Source organism: Pelecanus crispus, chromosome 1, assembly GCF_030463565.1.
Source record: "Pelecanus crispus isolate bPelCri1 chromosome 1, bPelCri1.pri, whole genome shotgun sequence".
Classification (NCBI taxonomy): Eukaryota; Metazoa; Chordata; class Aves; order Pelecaniformes; family Pelecanidae; genus Pelecanus; species Pelecanus crispus.
In genome coordinates, this window is record NC_134643.1 from 66,433,093 (window position 1) to 66,457,420 (window position 24,328).

General features: G+C 40.4%; 1 protein-coding gene across 1 annotated transcript in view; it reads left to right on the top strand.

The window, feature by feature from the left end:
* The window catches only part of DGKI (diacylglycerol kinase iota), a 137,094-nt gene that overhangs the window by 59,479 nt on the left and 53,287 nt on the right, over positions 1-24,328 (top strand). The window contains exons 19-24 of the mRNA XM_075705529.1: positions 10,583-10,662; positions 12,462-12,506; positions 17,843-17,912; positions 19,432-19,472; positions 21,065-21,192; positions 21,770-21,895. Coding sequence (XP_075561644.1) covers positions 10,583-10,662; positions 12,462-12,506; positions 17,843-17,912; positions 19,432-19,472; positions 21,065-21,192; positions 21,770-21,895 — 490 coding nt within the window. The remainder of the gene's footprint in view (positions 1-10,582; positions 10,663-12,461; positions 12,507-17,842; positions 17,913-19,431; positions 19,473-21,064; positions 21,193-21,769; positions 21,896-24,328) is intronic.

Consider the following 24,328-nt stretch of genomic DNA (forward strand, 5'->3'; position numbering starts at 1 on the left):
AATATTGAGAATGTGCTCTGACTTTGAACGTGATTCTTGCACAGGTGCATTTATCTTGGGAAACAAATCTGGCTTCCCCAGTCCCTTATTCTTTAACAGCCTTCAGTTTTCCACATAAGAGAATAATCACTGTTTTGTTTCCTCATATAATGGTTTAATTGCCACATTCAAGGGTAAGTCAAAAGCAGACAGCCAGTTGCTTTGGCAACATTGATGATGACGATCCATACTTAAAAATGGCGTTCCTTTCCTTGGTGACACAAGGAGCCATTAATCAATGAGGGACATGGCTGCTTGTGATAACAATTTAATAGTCTTGTTCATGCATCTGGCTCATTATTCATATTAAATTGCAAGCATGACTGTTGTGCAACAAAGCTTCAGCTCCCTCTGTAATACAGAGCTCTCTGGTAATTACAGGATGACAATCCTTTTAATTGGTTTGCTTTTCTTACTCTTGGAAGATAGTTAAACTGTTTCACTCCTCTAGTCCCACCCCTCCTTATTCTCCTAGTTCACCAGCTCTGCTTCCAACAGAAGAACTGAAATGGCTTAAATTTTACTATAGGTCCTGACAGCCTTTTCTGAAGTTTCTGTTAGTGAATTTTGGTCATAATTAAAGCAATCAAAGCCTTCATCAATGGACTGAGAAGAATTTTAACAGGATGAGGATTATGACTCACTGGAGAAGAATTTGCTTCAAGTTTAAATGGAGAGTTTGACCTTGGGTAGACTTCAGGCCATATTGAACCCACATCTATCCAACCCTGTCAGAAACAATCTGGTTCATTTAATTGTTCATCCTATGGTTTCTGATCTGAGAAGTACTGTCCTCATCCACCCTCACTATGGACATAAATTTTGTGTGTGTGTGTTTAGTATATATTATGTAGCCCTTGAGAGCCATCGGCATGTTCTGACATGAAATATACAACTTTTTACACTGTTTTTTACAACTGCAGTTGTAAATGAGTATTTATGTTATTTGTGACCTGCAAAACCCCATAATGTTAATATTATAAAAATGCCAGAGAATGATGTAGAACCTCTGAGATTTGGTTTTAGATTACGCATGCATTTGATCACTTGCTGGAAGCGTGCTTAAGAAATTTTCATTCAACAAGTAGATGTTTGTCCATCAAGAGTTAAAATGATTGCTTTCAGGCATTGGCAGGCCATTTGCAGTAAGACCCTTCTGTGTCACTTTCAAGTTGCTGCATGGCCAGCTTGATGATAGAACATAGCTGGACTGGAGTATTCTCCCCAGACATTTTTCATGAAGTTGTTTTTCCTAGGTGTCCTTCTTTAGCTGTCTCAGTAATGCTTGTGCATTACTGTTTTTACATTAAAATATGAGAAAGCAAATAATATCCCCATCAACCTAAAATAAATCAGAAAAGGTACCTCACCTTACTCTTTGCAGTTCTTAGGAATGTCCTGTGTAAGAACATATAACTTACAGCATACACTGATGGTCATCAGCCTACTTCTCTCCGGACATATAGTGTAAGTGTCTCCTATCAGAATTGTCCAACCTTTAGTTTTCAGGAGGCTGATCTTGATTTGAGGACTCCTGGGTGATGTTAATTACGACTGAAGGAAATTATGAACAAGATGAGAAGTGCTCTCTAATCAGTCAGAAACCAAACTGTTTTAAATATTCTAGCCAGCTCCTTGAATTCTATGAAATAAAAAATGGAAAATCCCTGTGGCTGACTGAGCACAGACCCAATGTCCCAGTTTTCCTGTGACTTACTGCAAGATGCTTGCATCTGTTCTGGAAACTGAGGCATAGCCAGACATCAAGCTGCATGGTTACACTAGAGGACTACATAACTTAAGATTTTATGAGGAAGGAAGCTGGAAAATCACATAAATCTTCCTTTTAAGAAGAGTAGATAGCCATTTTAACTGCATTTCTGACATATCTAATTGTATACATTTTAAATGGTTTTCTGGTGTCAGGTCTATGGAGTGCTGCCTGCCTGGCTCTATCATATGCTAAATACTTACATGAAATAAGTGTGCTGACTACATCCTCATCAGCAAACCATTTCATGGATCACTGCTGCTAAAAGTTACTTGGCTAAAGGGGAAGGAGGGGAGTACTGAGGGAGGAGAGGTGACTCTCCTTCCTTTACCAAAGAAAGTGATTATTGGCGGGGAGTGGAGTGGAAATAAATTTTCATGGCAGGTGAATAACTGAAATTTTGTCAGTCTGAATTAAAAATTTAAATGCAGATAATACTTGTGCACTAGCAAAATCCAACAGCACTTGTATTGAGCCCTGTTTCTACAATAGTGTTTCTACAAGGCCTGTTACTGTCAGTGGGGTTAGGTTCCTCCAGCATGACTGTAGCTCTCAGGTGCACGTACATCTCACTAGATGCGTGCAAGAGACTCAATTTACTTATCTGTCCAGGCTTTGGCAGGATACCTACAACTGAATTCCACAATACTATACTTACCATCCATTCCCTGTCCACAAGGCTTAAAAGCACTTTTACCTCCCTAAACCATTTGAAAACCAAACCAGAATCTCACAGCAATCTGAATGGGAAAAGGAAGCCAGTTATTAATAATGAGTCATGCTGTTATCCCAGAAGGAAAAGTAGCAAAGAACCTATTATGGTTTTTTGCCTGTTACATGTCTCCATAATAGAGTTTTGAAAGCTCTGACATCAGTGTAATAAGCTGGATCATTTTAACTCACAGTAAATACATTTCGCTCCCCTTGTTTGCTTGAAATACTGATTTGATTCTATCAACTACTTCACCTAAAATTGCACTTCCCGACATATAACAACTCATCATACAAACTGTTCTATGAAGATTAATCTTCACTCTGCTGGAGGTAGACACCTCATTTTGAAAACCTTCTGAGCAATTAAAGAATGTCATTTTGTCCTCTGAAGGGCATGACCATTCTTAGCCCATTCTCCTTCTGTTGCTTTCTACTTTTCTTGTCACTGCAGCTGGCATTTAACCAAGACGCTGTTTCTGAATTGTTCCTTTCTTCCTTCCCCATGCTCCTTCATTCTTTCTTCTGTCAGCATCTCAGTATTGTCTGTGGGATGACTGATGGTGGTACAGAGGATGCTTATTGATCCTTCAGTGAGAAGGGGTGAATGCTTCCATGCACTCTCTTAAGAAAGGAGTATATGTTGGCATTTTAGTTATGTTGTAATGTTCTTTGCTGCAAATGTAGTTGTGTTCTCTAACACCTCCCTATACATGCCCCAAGTACTTGTCACCCTAGTCACCAGCTTTACCACCTTCTGCCCAATATGATAGTTGTACATTACATGACCATAACCAAGACTATCATATTCAAAAAGTGAGTTGGATTGATGTTTCTAGATGGACAGAACTTAATTCTGTCTCTCTTGCCTGCATATCTTCTGTGCACTCTGTCTGATTTCCTGTTATTGCAGGAAAGTGTGATCCAAAGCAGCATTGTGGGGGAACAATTGAGTTATTTTTAAAATAGCAAAATCTTTCTGTTTAACACCCTATTTTCCCCTTTGCAATGTAACTAAAAATTCCTGATAATGGAATTATATACAGAAATTAAATGTTTTTTAAAACCCCCAAACCAATAAACAAATAGAGACCAAGTGATCTTCAACCCTTCTTAGTCCTTCCTGCCAACCCTATTGTAGATTTGCACTATGAAGATGGAGCCATGACATAGCTCACCATCAGCAGAAGCTGCACAGTTGTGGGGTTTTTTTTATTTGTGATTTTGGGTTTTTTTAATAGAATATGTCAGTTCTTACTGCCCTTAACTTGTTGGTTTGTGTGCTCTAGCCATAGAAAACCAATCTTAGTTTGCTTAATACTACTAAGATTAAGGAGGAATCATACCTGACTGCAGTGGTGGCAGTAGCAGAAATAACTCTCAGCTCTGTAACAGCTCTGGGTCTCCCACACTGTCTTTTACACAGGGGCAGCTGTTCCTTATCTTCTCTTGAATAAAATGGCACACTAGATTAAAAAGCAATTTTTGAAGAAAATTTAGTTCAATGTGTATAACAATTGAACTATCTGCAATCTAACAATCCTTTTCTCGGCAGCCTCTTTGCTTTGTGTGTGTGTGTGTGAATGGGGGGCGGTGTAATATAATGTGGTGTTAACCTTGAATTCTTGTCTCTCTCTGATTATATCTAGCCAGATATCTATATTGCATATGTTCCTGCCTTTAATTTCTGTGGGTTATCTGAGGGGTCTGGGGTCATCCTAGGACTTCTTATTGTAGGTACACAGAGTTACATGGAGTAACAAGCTTGTGAGTCATTTGGGATGTGTACAGAGATACTGTACCTTCCTCATACCAGCAATATGCTTACCACAGTTTGAGAATGACTGATCTGTGATGCATTCTGATACTTTAAAGCTCAGCGATATGGCAGGTGAAGTTAATTTGGAGACTATTTCATGTGATTTTGAGCAACTAGCTAAGTGAGAAAAGGTCAACACTGAGGACTTTGTAAATATCCATAATGTAAAGGGCATAGCGGAGCAGAGGACCTCCTGCTAGATGACTACTATGATGAGGGAAACCTGAATTAGCAGATAGAGCCAGGGCAGGGGAGATTAGCCACTGGAGGAAATGTGCTCATGTTGGGAAGCAACTTTGACCTGGGTGGATTTAGGTGAGGTGGGTTGTGTAGCTACAAACCTCCTCTTCCATCCTGTAAAGAAAGCACCAGTGGTCACATACTTGTCAGGAGGTCTCTTAGCAGACATAGTGGCTTATCTGTAGAAGCTCTGCAGCATTGCCTACAGACTGTCTACTAAATTTTACTGTGCTTAAAAGTCACCAGCTTGCTCCAACAGCTTTGTTTTCTCAGCATGTGTTGTGTAGATATTAGGTAATTCATGCATTTCTCTGTCACAGTGATTTAATAAGATCTGAAACTGAGATGGTTGGATGGGTTGCTTCAAGTCACCCAGCAAGATGAAACCAAGAGGGTTAGAAGTCAGCAGTGAGTTAAATATTGGCAACTCTGCTGCCACTGAGCTCCCAGACTCTTGTGCTGGTGTATACAGATGCAAACCACTGATAATTGTTTGTAACTGAAACAGAAATTGTAAAAATAAAGAGGAAGTTGCCAAAGGCATTGCTTGTGTCAAAAGAAATATCTCTTTTTACCTTTGGATGGATGAAACCTTGTGGGCTTTGTCCAGACAGCACAGTCAATTGCATTTCCCACTTTGACCCTCATACACACACAGACACACGCATTCAAAGATTAGAAAGACACAGGAGTACAACAGAAGAAAAAGTAGGATGTGATCAGGTGATTAAAGCGAGTAGCAAAATGAATGTACATACAGGTGCTGAAATAGGCAACTTCAATCTTGGCTTTTTCTAACTTCGAGCTCTTGATCTTGTAGTCATGGCAACATTTATTTAACATGGTATGTCATTACCTGGGTTGGGAGGAAGGTAAATCCAAAACACAGAAATCTCATCTCATATCATTGAGTTATAGAATCATAGAACGGTTTGGGTTGGAAAGGACCTTTAAAGATCATCTAGCTCCAACCCCCCTGCCATAGGCAAGGACATCTTCCACTAGATCAGGTTGCTCAAAGCCTCTGACCTTGAACACTCGCAGGGAGGGGGCATCCACAACTTCTCTGGGCAACCTGTTCCAGTGTCTCACCACCCTCATTGTGAAGAATTTCTTCCCTATGTCTAATCTAAATCTACCCTCTCTCGACTCCACATGGGGCATATCTACATTCAACCCAGTCCTCTGCTTTTTGAGCTAGTGGGGAAACTGTGACCTCTAAGTTTGCCATCTCCTTTAAAGTAGAAGAGATGGACAGTATTCCAAATTGATGTAAATATGTATTTACCCTAGAGGAGTGGGGAGACACAAGAATATCAAGTTCCATTTCAGGCTTTCCAGGAAATCATGCTGTAGTTTGTCTTTCTGGTATAGATTTTTCTGTGCATATTCTGCTTCTCCTGTTTCCTTTCCTATTGCTTTTCTGATTTGATTTCCTCTTACCTTTTCGGTCCTGGTTGTCCCCTTCGGCTATCTCATCCCGCACACATACTTCCTGCCTGTCTTAGTCTGTTTCTGCAGATCTCAGCTCAGGTTCCTGTTCCTTTTCTTAATCCTAAACCCTTACTCATTATTCAGCCAGACCTCTTCTTTTGGCTGTCAGTCCTGATATCCATTCCCTGCCAGTTTCAGTTCCCAGCTCTTCATAGTTTTCTTTCTATAACCTGTTTCCTTTTGTGTGATGTTTGGGACAAGTTCTCTCTTTGTTTGACTTGGGCAGCTTCTTCCTTTTTGTGGCAGGGTATTGGAGAAACCACTGAGAGCCTGGAGGGGATGACCGCCTTCTGAAATGTGGTCTGGTTTAGTCTGATAACCTCCATTGTGTTTTACCTCCTGACGTGAAGATTTTAAAATTGGATCACTAGTGCCAAGAAAACTAGCAACCAGTGAACCTAAGGAGGCTTAGTTTTTGTCAGTATTATAAACAAAAGGGATCTGAAGAGACACACGGCTTAGATTTGTGTGGTAAGAAAATCCTTTTGTACAAACTCGGTTATATTAAGACCAAACTCAGTTGTATTAAAACCATACTGGGAAAGCCAAACCTCTTAATATAAATGGCTGAATATTTGAGAATTCTCTCCCAAGAATTTGCTTCGTCCTTCACATTTCTAATATCAGTGGAAACCCCTCAGGAAAATAACATTCTTATAACATCTTCAGTAGTAAGGACCCTTTATTTGCTATATTAAACATTTACAATCCAATGTCTAATCTTCCCAGTCCCCTGAGGTATGTCAGACTCGGAATGAGTTTTCCTGGCATTCACATCTACCTTAATGATCTGTCTTGAGGCTGTTTTGTTTGGGATTTGAGTGGGTTAATCATGGTGTTGAGATCACAAATTGAATCCTTTCATGGCAATAAATGGGGAAGTTAATTGAATTTTATTTTTTCTTCATGGTATCATATGCAGTATATTCAGGCTTCTATTTGTGTTCTCAGTACTATTAAAGAGTTCACTGACTTTAGGTATTCAGCATAATGGGCAGTTAATAGATGGAAGATTTCTTCTTTGTTTATAATTTCCATAGCTAATTTCATGAGGACTTAGGAAATTACTACTAATCTTGCAGTCAATTAGAGTATCATGCTAGCCATACTGCTGCACCTACCCCACCCTCCTCCTGCTGATACTCAATTTTGGTTAGTATTGCTGGGAACAAAAAACCTTCCACAGTACTGGTTCAGAATATCAAGCAACTGTCTGCCTGTCTTGTCTCCTGGGGTTCTTGCACTGCTGCTCACCACTGCAGCGTTAGAGACTGTATCCACAGTTCCCTGGGCAAAGTCCTTTTCGCCATTCAGGGAGCACAAAGAAACTGGGAACGGGATGCAAAGAGCCAGTAGAGCAGGCGCCTTGGGAGAAAAATATCTGGCACTTGAATGCTGTGGCTTGGCTCATGATCTGAGACTATCCCCTATTTTTGGCATATTCCCATGTCTGGATATAGCCATATATTCACAGGAGTGGCCAGTGTATGGGTGTACAGGAAAGTTGCTCTGCATCTGCCTTTGCTTTTAATGTAAGACTTTTGTCTTCCCTCCCATCTCTCACCTGGCATATCTAGTAATCACTGTATCCCACAGCACTGTTCTGTACTGTCCACACCCTCATCCACACAGGGCTATTCAGAAAAGACAGAAGTTCATTTATTCCTGAATGGAAGTGCCCACAATGACACTGAATGCCATGCATGTTAACTTTATGCCTTTAACTGATTCATCATGACTTACCTCATTTTGCCCCTATTGCACAGCATTGCCCTGTATTTAGAATGAGAAACAATCCCATAGTTTCAATCCCATTATCAATCATTAAGGATTTGCTTTTGTTTTCAAACAGCAGCTATTGTGAAGCACTGAAAATCTTGGCTGCATAGTGCATTGTGCATACTTGCTGTGGTTTATGATGAAAATGAGGGCTGGGAGCATTTTCATTGCCGAAAGCCAAATGGGTCTTGCAAAAAGCCAAACTAAACAACAACAACAAAAAAACCCACCCACAAAAAAACCCCTTTGGCAACCAACATTTTAGCATATACTGTAGTGTTATCCAGTAATGACTTAAAAGGTTTTTCGAATGAGCATGAACGATATGGAATGGAACCATTTGAGACCCACCTCATGCACCTTATCCCTTAGCTAGCTCTTGACCTGTAAAGCCATAGGTCGTGCTAATTCAGGATTTCCGGGCAGCAAAGGTTGCACATCTCTTTTTAAGAACAAAGTCACCCAGACCAGAATTCCAGAATTGTTCTATAACCACCAAGAATAGATAGGATATAATTTAATTAAATCTGTGAATCATGGCTTTCTTCTTCACTTGTGTAGATGACACCCATAAATGTCACCACTAAAATATGTATTGCATATTAGTGTTTTCTTTTCAGACATTTTTGTGGATTTCTTTAGAATTCCAAATGTTCATAAGGTCCTTCTCCTTTGGGCTGTCAGGAATGGTGATAGTTACAGCTTTCAGTTCTGTGTTAGCTGCGTTGTTTCAGCAGGTCAAAACTCTGGTCCCCATTAAGTGCATATACTCCTCCATGAAGGAAGGAATTCAATAGAAAAGAGACAAAATCAGTGGTGACAGTTATGAGCCAGTGGTGTAGCTCCCTAGTGCTCTGTAGCTATTGGAGGTGTAGTCGTGTCTGCTGCAATTCACTTTTTAGTGCTATAAATGAATTTAACAAACGTTTCTTTCAGTAAGGGCTGCAGAGGGATCTGCTGAATTGAAACTAGATAGCCATTAAGTACTCTACAAAGAGCTTAAGGGTCTTCTGTCAGAGCAGGTTAAGCAATAATAAACACTAAGCAAAGAGAATCAGTCTGTAACCCAGAGCGTTGGAGCGCGTAAAACAAACCTCACGATTGACCTTCGTTCCACTCGCTTGTCGTGCAGTCTCTGGTCTGTAATGAAAAAGTCAGGGAGGTCACGATGAGCGCTGTTCCCTTCTGGCCTTTCTGAAAACAAGCAGGCAGATTGGCATCACTGTCAGATGTCAGTGTTCCTTCAGGAGAAGCATGAGCTCCTCCCTTCTTCCCTGCTCTTCCTGCCTATTCCTTCTTTACTTTCTTGTTTCTCCCTCCAGCATTTTTTCCCCTGCTTATGGTTTTCCCAGGTTCGTAGCTGTTGGCTGTTCAAATTGCTTTCCCAACACGATGCTGGCAGCGTTGCTGATGTGTCCCCAGAGCCCTGTGCTTGCCGCTGAGGCCCGTAACGACCTTGACTGCCGTAGATGCTCCCCTACTCTCCTCCCTGAGACCACTGAGCTTCTCTTTGTGCTTCTAGCCTTGGTGGGCCACAAAAATATAAGCCACGTTCCCCATTATCTTTTAGCACTGTCTTATTCTCTTACCAAAATGAAGAGTTTCTCAGTAGATAAATATTCTCCCTCTTCATCATCTTCTTTTGATCGGCAGGAGGGGCTGCAGCACAGTTGTTTTTTCTATTTATCTCAGAACTGTCAGTGGCTTTATGTTGCTTCTTGTTATCCAGTTACCAAAATTGTTTATGAGTTGTATGAGTTATGTTTATGAATTGTTTATGAATTATGTATTCTGCTCTCCTTCTGGAATACTTCATATGAGGATATAAATCTCTTTCCTGATGCTTTTCTACTTTTTTGGGCCATTGTTTGATTAAAGACCCTCCAGGGAGAAAAAAGAACTTCATTCAGTGATTCAGTTTTAGAAAATCAGGGACTCAAGAGTTTTCACTTGTTTCCTTTTTATTTAATGAGATCTTAGTAGGTAGCTCTCTTGGCACCTTCCTTGTGGACTCACATATACTTTTTTCTCTTGTTCTTTTTGTGGGTTTGTTTTGGGGTTTTTTGGCTGTTAGAATAGAATGGTTGTGGAAACCTAAATCCTCTGTTATTAAAAATGCTGCCCTCAGCTGAGGGGAATTATTTGCAGTATTTTTACAAGTTCTCTTTTTTCCTCTGAGAAAATATGGAGATGCTGTGTCAATTTTGTGTGTAGATGGAATCATGTCTGTTTTGAATTGAAAGCAGCCTTACATCAAAATAACATGGTGCTGGACAGTTTTCTCTGAAATCAGGCTGTGACTTCAGGCTGTGACTTTCATTACTTTAAATCATTTCTGTAGGCTTTTAAGAGTTCTGAAAATGAAATATCACTCTCTTATTAAAATGTATAAGAGCACCTCCCTAAATTCTTGTTCTGGGGTATGTTCCTTTCTTTGCAGTTAATAATTGATGTTGACATCAGACAATGAAGTACACAATTTAACTGAATCTGATTTAGCTACTTTGGTATGAAAGACAGTTGAAAACCAGAATCTTTGCTAATTATAAATGGGTGAAACTACTGATGATTAGCATGTTCCTGCTTTTAAATGACTTAAGATTTAGGCAGCAGAAAGCTTTTGTGAAGGCATTATTTGGAAAAAAAAAAAAAAAAGAAGCATATTGCAAATGTTTTAAAGTTCAAGAGACTTCAGTTAAAGAGTTTTTTCTTTGTTTTTGCTTTTCTAGCCATTCCCCTAGGAATTATAGTGGTACGAGGAGATTGTGACTTGGAGACCTGTCGTATGTACATTGACCGTCTACAAGAGGTGAGGTTTTTGTGACTTCAGGTATCATATATTAATCTATGTTATGCTTCTTTCAGTTCTGAGTGCAGAGGTCTAATAGTCACCACAACTATATATTAAGAGTATTGCAGTTTGCCTACTACTGAAAACAAAACTTCAGAGTTACAATAAAAAAAGCAGGAGTAGCACTGAAAAATATTTCTAAACATGAAACCGACTCCTTTTAAATGATAACAGAATTGATGTGGATGGGTGTGTTTAATTCTCCTTGAATTGGAATAGAATACCAGGACTCTGCACATACCTTGCTGAAACGACACAAATTATTGATTAGAAAGTGTGTTATGTAAGGATAAACATTGTGGTATTTGAGTGGGTCTAATTATGCAAATGTCATTCTCTAATACTGTCATGGAGTAATCTGAGACACCAATAAACACTACAAATATCAACTAGATATTTCCAAATACGCAGAAATATACGCTCATACAGCTAATAATAATGTTGCTCTTATTGTCTTGAACACCTTGCCTCACAAGGGTTCATTCTACAATACAGTCTGGGAAGTGGAGGCTCCAAATGCCCCATTTAAGTGTGTATGCATTTAGTGATAAAACTAATAGATATTCATTAATATACTGTCTCTGACTGTTTTTAATCTTTTACTGATATCTTTCAACAACATTTACAAGTGTGAGGGCATTATGTAGGTTTCTAAATAGGTGGTCCAATTTACAGAGGAGCTATGAACCTCATGCCTCTCACTGAACTCTTTGGAGCCACTGACTTCCCTGTGGTTTCGAAACCCTGCACTTGCAGCCTGAATATGGGCCCTAGTATTTGACTACAGGCTTTCACTTTTTTGCATTTCAGCCAGTATTCCCTTCATCAAATGTATTTCTGAACATTCAGACCTGAGGTGTGGCTATTATTATCAGACATAAAACTATATTCTAAGGTGATGCATATTTGAGGTATCCTGTGATGGAAAATTACATTGAAATAATAGGGGTAACATTCTCAGCAGGTTACTAATGTGATCTCAGACCGAGCTCAGGCAACTTAATACGGCCAGTATTGGGTGGAAAGTAGTTGTACAGCCCTGGAGGAAGCACAGCTGGAAGTTCTGGTTGAATTACCCATATTGGTTGTGGAGGAACTGTGTTTCTCCAACCTTTTGCAGGGTTTGTACTATTTATTTTTGCTTGATTTGGCTCAGACCCATTTGCTGGGAATGGAGGTGCCAAGGCTTCCTGCACTCTGCCAACCTGCATGCCAATGGGGGAGCTATGGTCTGTAGGCCAGACTTTTTGGTAGGCTATGTCAAGAGCTAAAACTATTTCACAAAATCTCTATTAAAATAATTTAGATTCCTGAACCCTGCTAAATACCAGGGTCATTCTGATATGATCTCGCTGACATGAGGTTGTCTTAAAACAGGGAGAGCTGCCAGTAGTTTTCTTTTGTGCATTAATTACTCAGAAATATTTGCAAAAAAATTTTATGGATTTTAGCATGTTTTCTTTCATTTTATTGCTGATATTCTAAATTTAGATCGTTTTCATGGAACAAATAGGTCTGTGATATGGTAAAGATTCATTAACATGATCTCTATATTTTAAAAAACTTTTTTGTCACCAAATGCATGCAAATCTAAACTTCAAATGAGCTTTCCATGACTATTATGTGGTGTTTATTTAATATACTGAAAACGAGTGACTTGCAAAATTATTTGTGTTTGCCCAACCACTTCAGATAGTAGAACTGCAAACAGCTCTTGTTGCTTTAATTTTTTTCACCATCTTTCATCCTCCTACTAGGACCTACAGTCGGTAACTTCTACTACACAGAGAGTTCATTACCAGGTGAGATAAGCTTTCCGTTTAGTATCAAGAGAAAAAGATGCTTAACAATGTGGACTGCACTCTTTGCATTTGAACCCAGGTTTTCTTTTTGTTAGATACCCATATGTTAGATGAATTTCTGATTATCATTTACCCTCAAAAGTTGGAGGTTCGTTCTGCTTTCCCTCACACAATCCTTTTCCTTGCAAACCTTATGGAATCATCTTTAAAATTAGTACAGCATGATGATGAGAGTGATATTGCAATAGCAGTGCCTTGCATATTGAAGCAAATGAGAGAATGCGTCCTGTGGGACAAATGATAAAAATAAAATTGTTTCTCCATCTGAGAAACTGAATAATAACATGTTATATTGCATAGCTGTAGTACTAAAGACTATCACTGAGAAAAAAGGTGTGCTAGCAGGCCTAACATCTTAATAATTCTGTGCACCACAGTCATCTACCTCTAGTTTAACGTAATCTCCAGAGCAGTTTTTTAATACGTCCTGGGCACAAATGTGTCTTTTGCATGTGACAAGCAGGTTCTAGTTTTAGGTGGCTAGTTTTTAAAATTGGTCTCCGTGCATTTTACAACTTTATTGTACGGTTTATGCAGTACAGAATTTGGCTTTACAGTTGGAAGTATTGTTCAAGAATGCATATTTCTCTCACTAAAATAAGCAGAGTGCTTAAATTGGGGGAGAACTAACTCTGCTGGCTCCTGAGCTGATCTGACATTAGTGCAGAGACTTGACACAAACCGTGGTCAGTTGACACGGCGCCTGGGATCACAAGACAAGTTTGCATGGTGTTGATAGCCTTTTAGTAGATTTAACAATGCAAGTCTTGTTGGGATCAGCAGGAATGAGTTCACTGAGAAAACATGCAGAGATCCAGCTGACGGACACCCATTGTGGTGAAATTGCAGATAATTTCTTGGGGCTTCATGATTACCTGGGTGATACAGAATTCCAGTTTGGCCACAATGCCTGTAAATGCTTTGAATGGAGGAAGACACTATGAGAAAATGCAATTTGGCATGTTTTCCTGGAGTTGCTGCCTTCATACCCGTTCATGGTTTGTTTTTGCATTTCCCTGTCCAATTTTAACCTCTCATTTTTGACATTTGTATCAATCATTGCCCTGGAACTGAGTTTTAGAGCAGTGCTAGTGTCTAGTGTATTGGCTAATAAAACAGCATGTATTACTCTGTTCCACTCATTATACATTAACCTAAGTGGCTGCTGACTGTTGAAATGCGTAGGAAACTGCCTGAGGTAAAATGAAGAACTAAATCTGCGTGCATGGAGAGGGCCAAAAGAGAGTATGAGATGTCAGAAATCAGCCCCATATTTGGCTCTAACCTCTGCAGTTTCAGCAGTATATAAATTCATTGCCTAGCCATCTCCTCTAGTGCACATCAGTGTGAAATCCCTAACATGCTATCAATTTTTTATGATGCTACATTTTGAATACACCCCCCTGTGTGTTTTGTCTTCAGTACTTGTTTATCCTGGATTCTTCAAATATTAGTTTATTCTCAGTGGATCATTTCTACAAACTGTCTTGTTAGGTTAATTTGAGGTTTGTTCCATGTTTGTTGGTATCCCTCTACATATTACAGAAAGGGGAAAAAGCAGGGGATAAAGGGCATGAGCAAGGTGCTTGAATTGATGGAACTGTCTTCTTACCTCACTAATAAGGTGTCACAGGTACTTTTAGGTCTCATAAATGCAGTTCTCTTGCGTGATTCCTCTGCGGCTCAAAACACGGGGAGTCAGCAGAAACAACATCAGCAAGCCCAGGTGCAAATGAGAAAAATGGTGCTAGGGTTGGTTTCATTCTGTTTTGTTTCTCTAATGAGTTTAATGCTTATAAAATATCATTCTCATGGGTCTGAAACTTCCCAAGCTAGTTCTGCAGTTGAACTGTAATGAAGTCTTGGGAAGAGCATATTGCAATATGCAATTTGTAAACTTGAATTTACCTTTACCAGCATTATCCCTATCTTCATTTTCCCAACATCATGTACTCTGCTAGGTCTATGAATTTTTACTCATGTCTCCTCTTTGTATTATCTACCTTTTTAGTATGCTGTCTTTTTAATATGCTTTAGTATGCTGTCTTTTAATGTGCTACCTTTTAGACTGTTGTCTTTGGATGTTTTCTTCCTTTTGTCCTTTGTATCCCAATCCTCACCTTTCTGCAAATAGTGGGCTAAATATTAAGATATATAAAGTTTTGTGCATGTAGATACAGAGACATTAGCAAACCTAGTGGATTTCAGAAAGCCCTTGACTCTCCCACATACCTCAGTTGCGATACCAGCAAACCTAAGCATCCCACAACTCCGTAAGCCCACATTAGAGAAAGACGTAGGTGTATTTTAAACCTGATGCTTAAACCACTGAGATATATAATTCGGTCCCCATGTGCCGAAATAGTTCACTCTATGGAATGTTACGCTGTCATTGCCTTCATCTCTCCTGTAATGCACAGAGGTTGGAGACAAAACCTGTATATGAGAGCAAGGTTTATGGCATGAAGTAAAATCCTTGAGTCTAAATATGGCAGAGAATTGAGGCTGTTTTATCAGGGTGGCTATAGATGCAGGTATCATGCATCAGAAGATATATATGTATATATATTTTTTTAGTCAAGCAAAATCTGTAAGTTTCTGCAGTAGCATTTCAGACAAGATCTGCTGCCAGGACTATAGCCAAACTCTAGGGCACTGAGATGACAACAGATGAGTTGTTTGGAATGTCTTTGCTTTTCTGTCCTGGATAACCAGAAAGGAAAGGCTTTTAGAAGGCTTTTAAAAAGGCTTTTTCTGGAAAGGCTTCTTTCCAGAAAGGAAAGGAAAGGAAAGGAAATAGAAGGTTCCAGTCAATGCCAGAGGCAGAAGCTAATAAGATGAATCTTGCAAAAGCTGTCATCATACCAAATTAAATTAATAACATTTTATAGCAGCATCATGCCAGGCACTGATATGCATTCACCTGGCTGAGAAATGAGTGTCCATCGAAATGCAAAATGCTAATCATCACCAGAGCTGCTTGAAAACAACACATAGTGCATGCAGGCACCCTGCTGACCAGGATGCTGGGGAAACCAAGAACTTGTGCATGTCTGTATGACATCAGCATGACCTCATTTTTTCTCAGATGGCTGAAAAAGTGTCAGATACCTTCATGTAAATCTAAGAGCAATGTCTGCCTGTTAACTTATGAGGGCGTTATTTGCTCTGTAATCAATCTGGAAATTGTTTTACCCAGTCAAACTGAAACAACAACTTCCTTCAGTGTTCTTTGAGATTTTTCCCAGGTTGAAGAAAGCAAGCTGCTTCTTCCCCATGGTCTTACTGACAGATGTCTGGGCAGCCTGTGGAACTGAACTGATGAAACTCCCATTTTTCTGTCGATATATTCTTTATTTTTTTCTTAACTTTTTCTCACACATGGCTACTCAGATAAGAAGTATTTTAGAAATATGTCAGATTTGCAAAACACTAAGATAAATTGCTGAGAAACAACTATTACTTATAGATTTTTCTTAATGATACAAACACTAGGCAGTAAAAGCAGAGGAAAATATATAGGAAACTGCGAACCTCTGAGAATCTGTATGAATGTACCAGATATGTTGGATGTGTTTGATATACCACAAACTTTAATTTTAACTCTGTGTTGGTGTTTCTGCACTTTTCCTCTTCTTGTATACGAAGCGGCTTCACTTTCCTCCTTCAAACTATGCACATGGTACCAGCTGCCTGAGGGAATAGTGGGTTTTGTGTCTCTTGGAGTCTCTCACTGAGGCTGGGTGCCTTTCTTAAAGGTCTGGAGTGGTGGATTTCTGTGTTATGCTAGGGGTTAAGTGTTCATAGCCCTGTTGTCCCTTCTGGCTGAAAACCCGTGATTGAAATCTCTTTTTGGAACTCGTTCTTTCAGCCAGTCTTTACTTTCTGGTGTTGGACCTTCAAACAACTACTGACCTGATATAGCTCTACAATTCCCAATATGAAAATTGTTTGTCCTACATCCTTCTGTCAGGAAAGGTGCTTGGCTCCTGTGTGTTATTCTGAGAAGTCCCAATGAGATATCATTGTATACTGGTCTGTTTTCACCAATCTATGCCCATGTTATGAATATATGTACATATACATTATTCACATTCTGTGCTTTCCATGTGGAGCAGTACTTTTCTCAAAGGTACCTTTCCTCCCCATTGCTTCTACTTTTTCTTTTCTTGCCCTGTGATTTTGTATACCACTCTGCAGTCTGTTGTCTGAAGGAGGAGTAAAGTTTTTAATCTTGAGCTAGTATTTGCCTGAATTTGCATCATTTGCAGGTGTGCTGATTTTACTGCTTAAGATGTAAATAAGGATAGAATCTGGCTCCATACAAATTCTGGGTGTGTGCCCGAGATCCATGCTGTTGTGTTTTGTCCTGTGCAAATCTATTCGTGTTTAAACATTGTGTCCCAGTGGCTTTAGAAAGTTGGCTGGCCATCCACTGGCAGCATGGAGCAGAGCTATGACCACCCTCTGCTTTCTGAGATCCCTTTTGCCTCTCCAGCTCAGTAAGAGCTGAAAAAGCAAGGAGCAGCGTGTTTGAGTCCTTGGTGAGTACAGGTCAGGAAGAAGGTCTTTGTTCCTCCCCAGTCATTTGGTTTGGTTCCTGAAATAATGTCTGTTGGCTCTCAAGGAGCAGGACTTTTTAGCCAGAGTGGGAACATGCTGATGTTGGATGTCTGTTTGCTTGGCTGGCAGTGGTCCCCAGGTCTGCACTCTCTGTATTCAGGGTGCAGAGCGTAACACTTTTTTTACCCCGATGTGCGTTTGGGACACAGCAGAGATTGGCAAAGTGGGCACTTGCTTTGAGTGGCAGATTGGTGGAGGAGGGAAGGAGTGTAAAAATACTGAGCTAGACTAAAGGAAGGTGACAGGCACACAATAAACAGACATAGTAATTAGAGTTCATGGCTATTGTTTGATACTGATGAGTATCTTTGACCTCTCGCACCTCTCTTTGTTCCTGTGTCCCCACAAATAAAGGGGGCTGTAGATAGCTGAGAAAGCTGGTTTTGATGCAAAGCTTTGTGGTATTGCTGAGCTGAAGGGAAGGGTATAGCTTAGGATGTGGCTGAAGCCAACCATATCAGTTTACTCTTTTCTATATTACAGTCAAACCCTGATGCCAGGGAGAAGCAAATCCAGTGGGTTTGGGTTATGTAGGTTTTGCACATTGCGCAATGTCAGTAGAGCAAAATGAAAAAAGCAGAGACTAGAAAATAGTCCTTTTTACAGAAAAAACAGTTTGATATTTTTTAATGTCATTTCCCTGCCCTATCCAGGACCAGGAAAGCTCTTTCCCCAGAGTACTTTCTGTTCAGAGGCTCTCTCCTAGATGGTGCTTCCTAGATGGTAAGTGCATCTCCCTTCTCTTGTGCCTAGCATGCTGCTTGCTTCTGGTGTGCATGTGAAGATAGTGCATCTGAGAGTATTGTTATGGAGGGGTAACTGTTCCTTCTTGTTACACTGAGCAGGTAAAAAAGGAGCTGAGTGCCCCCTTTTCCCCTCTGAAAAATGAAACAGGCCCTTCATCTAGCATTCAAAATGTCTGCTGTAGCTTTGTCACGCCAAGGAGACGTGTTCTTCTAAGGGTGGTTAGAGGTTTGGTTTATTAGTGTCTCTGCTGTGATGAGCAGCGCTTACTGCATGGCATTGCCTGGACTCAGTGCAGCTGGTTGTGGCAACACACTGCTGCTGGTAAGGCTGCGTTCTTCACTCTGTTTTCTCTTTAGGTACTGTAGTATTTAGGTACTATAGTGTTTAGGTGATGGAAATGTACCTCCCTTTCCCTGTAAGACTGCACTTCATGTAACTACCTGGAGAGCTGCACTTGTATTTGACCCAGACTTTGTCAAAGCAGACGGCTTATCTGGGCTTTACATCAGGCTCCAGAGCACTGGAATTAGCAGCTAAAATGGGTGGCATCTGCTTTTGCAAAAGCTTCAGCATGGGGAGATGGAAATTTTTATTGTTCTAAACAAAAACAATTTCTCCTTGGCAATTTCTAATCACTCTTCCTTGTTCTCATGAGGGAAATTGATAAAAAACATATTGAGAATCTGTTTGGTTTATGGAGAAAGCTGTGTGGGTAGATGCATTCAGTTCTTGTCTTTAGGGATTTGATATTCCCTTGCAGTGCCAAAACCTACAATGCTACATCACTGTGCTCTTGTGTCAAAATTCCAGAATGAACGAATCTGATTTCACTGGCCAAACTAAATGCAAAGCAGAAACAAAAAAAATTGCATCTGATGAAGCACATTGTAGGTGATAAAATACTTCGGGGTTTAGTAATATAAATTATTCGGCAGTGACAAGATTCATATTAGGTGCTTTATTTAGTGAATCTCCCCTATTTTCATGTGTTTTTCATGAGTAGCATAAATTTTCCTTGAAGGTATTGGTAATGCAGGGTGAATATCTGTGGCCATGCATTTGATTTACAAAGAGCTCCCAAGCATGTTATTGTTTAGATTCAAAATTTGAATTAATCCTATTAGACCCATCAATTTCATTATATGCTTGCTATACTCTCATTGGCACAATGCAGCTTTTTCTGTCACATATTTTAATGAAATCAATTCTTCTTATAAGCCTGAAATCCATTTTATACCTTTTTAAAATATTTATTTCAAGTTAATGATTTCAGTGAATATTGTTTTGTTAAGCCTCACCTTTAAATTCACCATTTAATGGAATAGGAGTATGGACGTAATGAATGAATCGGATTATGTTCTTGTGAAACCACTGTGACTTCACTGACACAGAGGTTGTCTTAGGTGGTAGTGATGTTAGCTCAGCCCATCTTGTCCATGCAGTTCTGCTCAGACCATTTTCTTCACTGTGGCTCTGTTGTTTCTCTGTCTTGCAGCAACTTCTGCTGATCGTTTTTACCGCATTGACAGATCTCAGGTAAATCTTTATTTGGTTACTGTTTCTGTAGATTTTTTTTAAAGTTATGTCAAATGCAGCTTAAAATTACTTATCTGCCATTCCTCCTATGTATTCTAAAATGCTACTGATGTCCTATGAAAACTAGAGAAAAAAATCCTGGGCTGTTTTTTAGTTAATGTAATTCACATCGTTTCACTGAAGTTTTATATCTGCTGACCATCTGCCCTTCTGTTTGCTACCAATCTGATGTACAGATCAGAATTTTCTACATTTGTCATCCTTATCAAGTCTTACTAAGGGCATCTGTGTGGCACCAGAGTATTTGAGTTTATGATTTCACTGATGCTTTTAGTCACCAGAAGTCTTGATCCTCTATGTGTGAGACATGGAATAGCTATGGAAATTAAGGTGATGTTACAAGTTGAGAATTATGAACAGAGCTGTATCAAATATTTCCAAGGAACCCCCAAACAGCATGTAGCTCCATTGGATTCAAACCTGTGGTATAGATTTGACAATCTGAATGTATTTTCTAAAAGACACTTTGAAAATTTTACAGAGCTTTTGGTGTTTCTCATTTGTAGCCAGAACAGGCCAATTAGTGGCTCAGCATTAAGTGCAAACTCTTGATTTCACACAGTGGTCGTTTGTACCTGGTCCCCCTGAGAACTGTGTAAGCTGTTTCTGAATCACATGAACATATGACTGTTTCCTAGCAAAAACAGCTGGTGGTTTAGTCCAAGCAGAAGGAGCTGTGGCTTTAGTTCAGTGGTCCCAGGTTCAGCATCTCCATGTAGCCACCATGGGACTTCTTTGCACACAGTCATATAAATGCTTTGATGAAGTTGTACTTTAACATTTGGAAAGCAAGGGTAAGGAAGATGCTGCTACAGGTTAAACTGGGCAATGTGACTCTGGCTTATTCTGTATTTCTTTAATTCTTGACTCTGTAATGGTCATCTTTCCCTCCTACTCCTTTGCCCTGTGTTTCTGTGGGAAAAAGATCAATACTGTGTGATTGTCCCAGTGCACAAATGGTGGGAAGTTTCCTGCCCATTCGCCTACGTAGACAGGCCTACTCACACTCAGTGTTTTTTGAAGGACAATGAGCCTTCAGTGTCAGTAACAAAAAAAAGGGACTGAGAAAGAGAGCTTTGGTAATGGAGATGTGAAGCCAGAATGTACAAGCAATGGAGGTCTGGGAGAGTACCCCCAAAAAATGAAAGTTTCTGTCAGCTATCGTCAGAGGGCAGACCTTAGGTGTTGTTCCTCATTTTGAAATACAAACCTCAGCTTTTTGGGTAGACCTCCGGTTTTCAGCTGAATGACATAGAGTCACTGAGTAGCAGCCTTTTAAGCGTTGCTGTTAGTGTGAGGCTTGCTGGTTGGGAATCTTGTGTGGCTTGAAATCAATGAAGTATTTATTGGTGTCTTCAGTGGCATGGGTTTTAGTGTGTGTGTATGTGTGTGCACTTCAACAAATATACAGAGTCCCATGAATGCTCTTCACAGACCCCGATGTGCACCCAGGTTTTCTAGAGCCAGCTGGGTGCTCTGAGAGACCAGTGATGCTGCAGGTTCATTATTTGTTCCTTGTATCACTCCAACAGGAACATTTGCACTTTGTGACGGAAATTTCGCAGGACGAGATTTTTATTCTGGACCCAGAGCTGGTGATGTCACAGCAGGTGGGGACGCCACCAGGAATGCCTGATCTGGTAGTAGAGCAGGCCTCTGGGTGAGTGGTGCTGGGATCTGGCTTTCAGCAGCCATATTAGAGCTGGGCATCTCTTTTCTGGTCCCTTTTTCTGAAGGATTGGGAGTTGTGGGAGGGCAGATCTTAGGTGGGGAGCTGGGGACAGGATCAGATGCAGCCATGGTAATGACAGAAGGACAGTGGAATGACATCCACTCCATTAGGCATCCCGGGGCACACAGCAGGGCTAATGGACTTTGGCAGCTTTCAACCTCCTCCCGCCCCCTGACTGTATCTGCCCGGCCATAAAGCTGTATTGATCGAGTTACAAACCCCTTCTCTGCATGGTCAGGGCTCTGATACCACTGTATAAGACCCTGAAGCCCTTTGTGACTAAGAATGATGGTGAAGTGTCTGTTTCTTCTGATCCTCTAGGCAGACCACAACTGCTTTTATGCATTTTCAGGAACAGTCTCATACTCATAGTGAATTAAGCTATTTTCGCTTTCTATGGCCTGAAAAATGCTGGGATCCAGTAAGCATAAGACAGCTTCAAAGTGGAGCACGTGAGGTAATTTTTGAGGGGTGAATGCCTTTCTCTTCCTTCTTCCCTTCCTAGAATATCAGATCGGTGGAACCCTGCAGTTCGAAAGAGGATGCTGAGCGACAGCGGTCTTGGCAAGATTTCCCCACACTACGAGGTACCTGACAAACAAAAGGACGCCAGCCAGACACGTATGCTGCAGTAAGAGCCCTCTGCATTTCTCTGCTTGATGATGCACGTCACCATCACCACAGACAACTCCTAGTGGCTCCTTTAAGCTTAATGAATTCTGCTGACATGCTGAAATTACAGAAGTCCTTTTGCTGCTTCTCTTTTGCTCCTCTCTTCTGTTTCTTCCTCTTTGTCCATTATTATGTGTTCTTGCCTTTGGGTTTTTTTTTTTTTTTTTCTCCTCTGTGGCACCCTGCACTCTTAATAAACCTAGATCCAAGTTTCTAAAAGTAAATACGCTTTTTTGGATGCCTGAAGTTCCAGCCAAGGAAACCTTCATGGCAACTGGTTATGAGAAAGACCAAAGCACTCACCCTTAAGGTTGATCTGATGCAATATGACAAAGCAGAAACATCTACAATTGCTGCTCACTTTCAAAGATGTAGGCAATAGTTTTCATATAATCTTGAACCAGAGATACCATTGTTGGTGTAGGATGAATAAACAGTGGGTTTGTTGGTGATAAGAGATTTCTACCACCGCAATCCTGTTTGCCACATTCAGATTTGTGTAAGAGCACCTCTTATTCTTCTTGCCTATTTTAGAAGTGGTTCTCAGCTTTTTGGTCCTTTCACTTTAGATTTTCAAAACCAGCAGTAGATCCATAATCACTGTCAAAGTTTAGATAGGAAGCACCTGTCTGAACTCCATTGCTGGCTTTGAAAAATTCTAGTGTTTTGGTGTTGTTTTTCCCCTCAAGTACATAGTGTATAATTGTGTACATCACTTCTGCTTTATGTCTCTAGTTCTACCGTATCTGGATCCCTATGGACAGGTTTTAAAACTTAGTGTAGAAAAATTAGAAATAGTGACCATGTGGTCCTTGTTTCAGTTTGTCTTTCTGTCTTGGATGTGTATGGAAGTGGGCTGCAAGGTGCCTGCTGAGTATAGCTCCAGGACAGATGCAGTGTGGACGGGAGGCTGCCTAGCCATGTGGAAAACTGAAAACTGGAAATTTTCCAGCAAACTGGAAACTGCTGGCAGAAGGAGATGTCATGGTAAGAAAGGGTGATCTGGGTAGTGCTGCCAGGAGACACCTGGTTTTCTCCCATTACCCTGAGGGATTCTGGATCAGTTCTTGTTTTTACGCTCTTTGCAATGTGAAGGATGGTGAATTCAGGTTCAGTTTTCTACAGATTGGAATGGCAGGGCCTGAAATTTTGGACTGACAAAGCTGGAAGAAAAATGATGCTTAGACACTTCCAGGCAGTGTGGAGAGATGGTGACAACGTCTAACTTATAATTGATAAGAGGAATTATTTTGTTTACATCAGCATGACTGGAAATGTTTGCTTAGATAGAACAATTATGTTTGGTAGATTTATTAATTACAAGCAAAGTCAGTAGCACTGCCCAGAGTAAAGTGTACCTGTCACTGCCTACTACAAGGAATTGTTTTCTTTATAGCTTCTCTAAACTTTAATTGTTTTGGCTGAAATTTTTCATGGTACGACTCAGTCTTTGACTGATTCTTTCTCTTTTTCTTTTAGTTAAAACTTTAAGTCAGCTGTTTCTGAAGACAAGATTTGTAGCAATTGTGCTGCTTTAAATAACCTTCTTTAAAATAAATAAATCCAGCTGTTGTTTCCTGAGATGTTTTAGTGCTGATAGTGGAATGAATTTCATTGGAATGAAGTTTTGGAGGTTTGACATTTAATAAAGTGTCACCATAATGCCAGGGAGATGCCTTTTGCTGTCATGAGAAAAGTACCCCTGAGTTTGCCCTGCTGATGAGGTTGTGCATGCACTTTGGAGACACCTCAGAGTCAAGAGCTTTGCTTTCAAAAGTTTCTGTTTGCATACGTTCACGGAGGAGTTATACCCCTCTGTGCTTAATCCTGGTTGCAGACCTGCCTGCTGGGCTGAGGGAAGGGGGGCTGCGCGGCTCACCAGCTGATCTCCAGTAGCAAGGAGAAAAGGGAAGCAGCAGTCATGGTCAAATGGAGATGGGTCAGGAAAAGGTGTATGGAGGAACAGGGAAAAGAGATTGCAAGAGCCAAAGGAGTAGAAGCAAAAAGCGTGTGCAGAAGCTTGGGGAGCAGGATTAGGGGATGGGAATTGGCAATTAGGAGCACAGGGGACATACAGATGTCTGGGAAATCAGAATGGGAATAACGAAAAGGAGGAGGACGTGGGGTGCAGATAGGTAAGAGGTGAGTGAGACAGGTTAGGGCCATGGGGAAAAGGGTCTGTGGCTGTTTCTCTCCAGATTCTGGAGTTCTGGGCTGATGCTGATTATTCATTATACTGGTGGGCAAGCTATGTTTACTATGAAGTATGTTTAGACCCTGCCTCATTTGCTGCCAAGTTGGAAGGTGTATAGTAAATGAGGCGGGGGATTGCAGTGGAGAAAGCAAGGTATTATTACAGTTAAGGCAGTTGAATGCTGCTCTGGAGGACTAG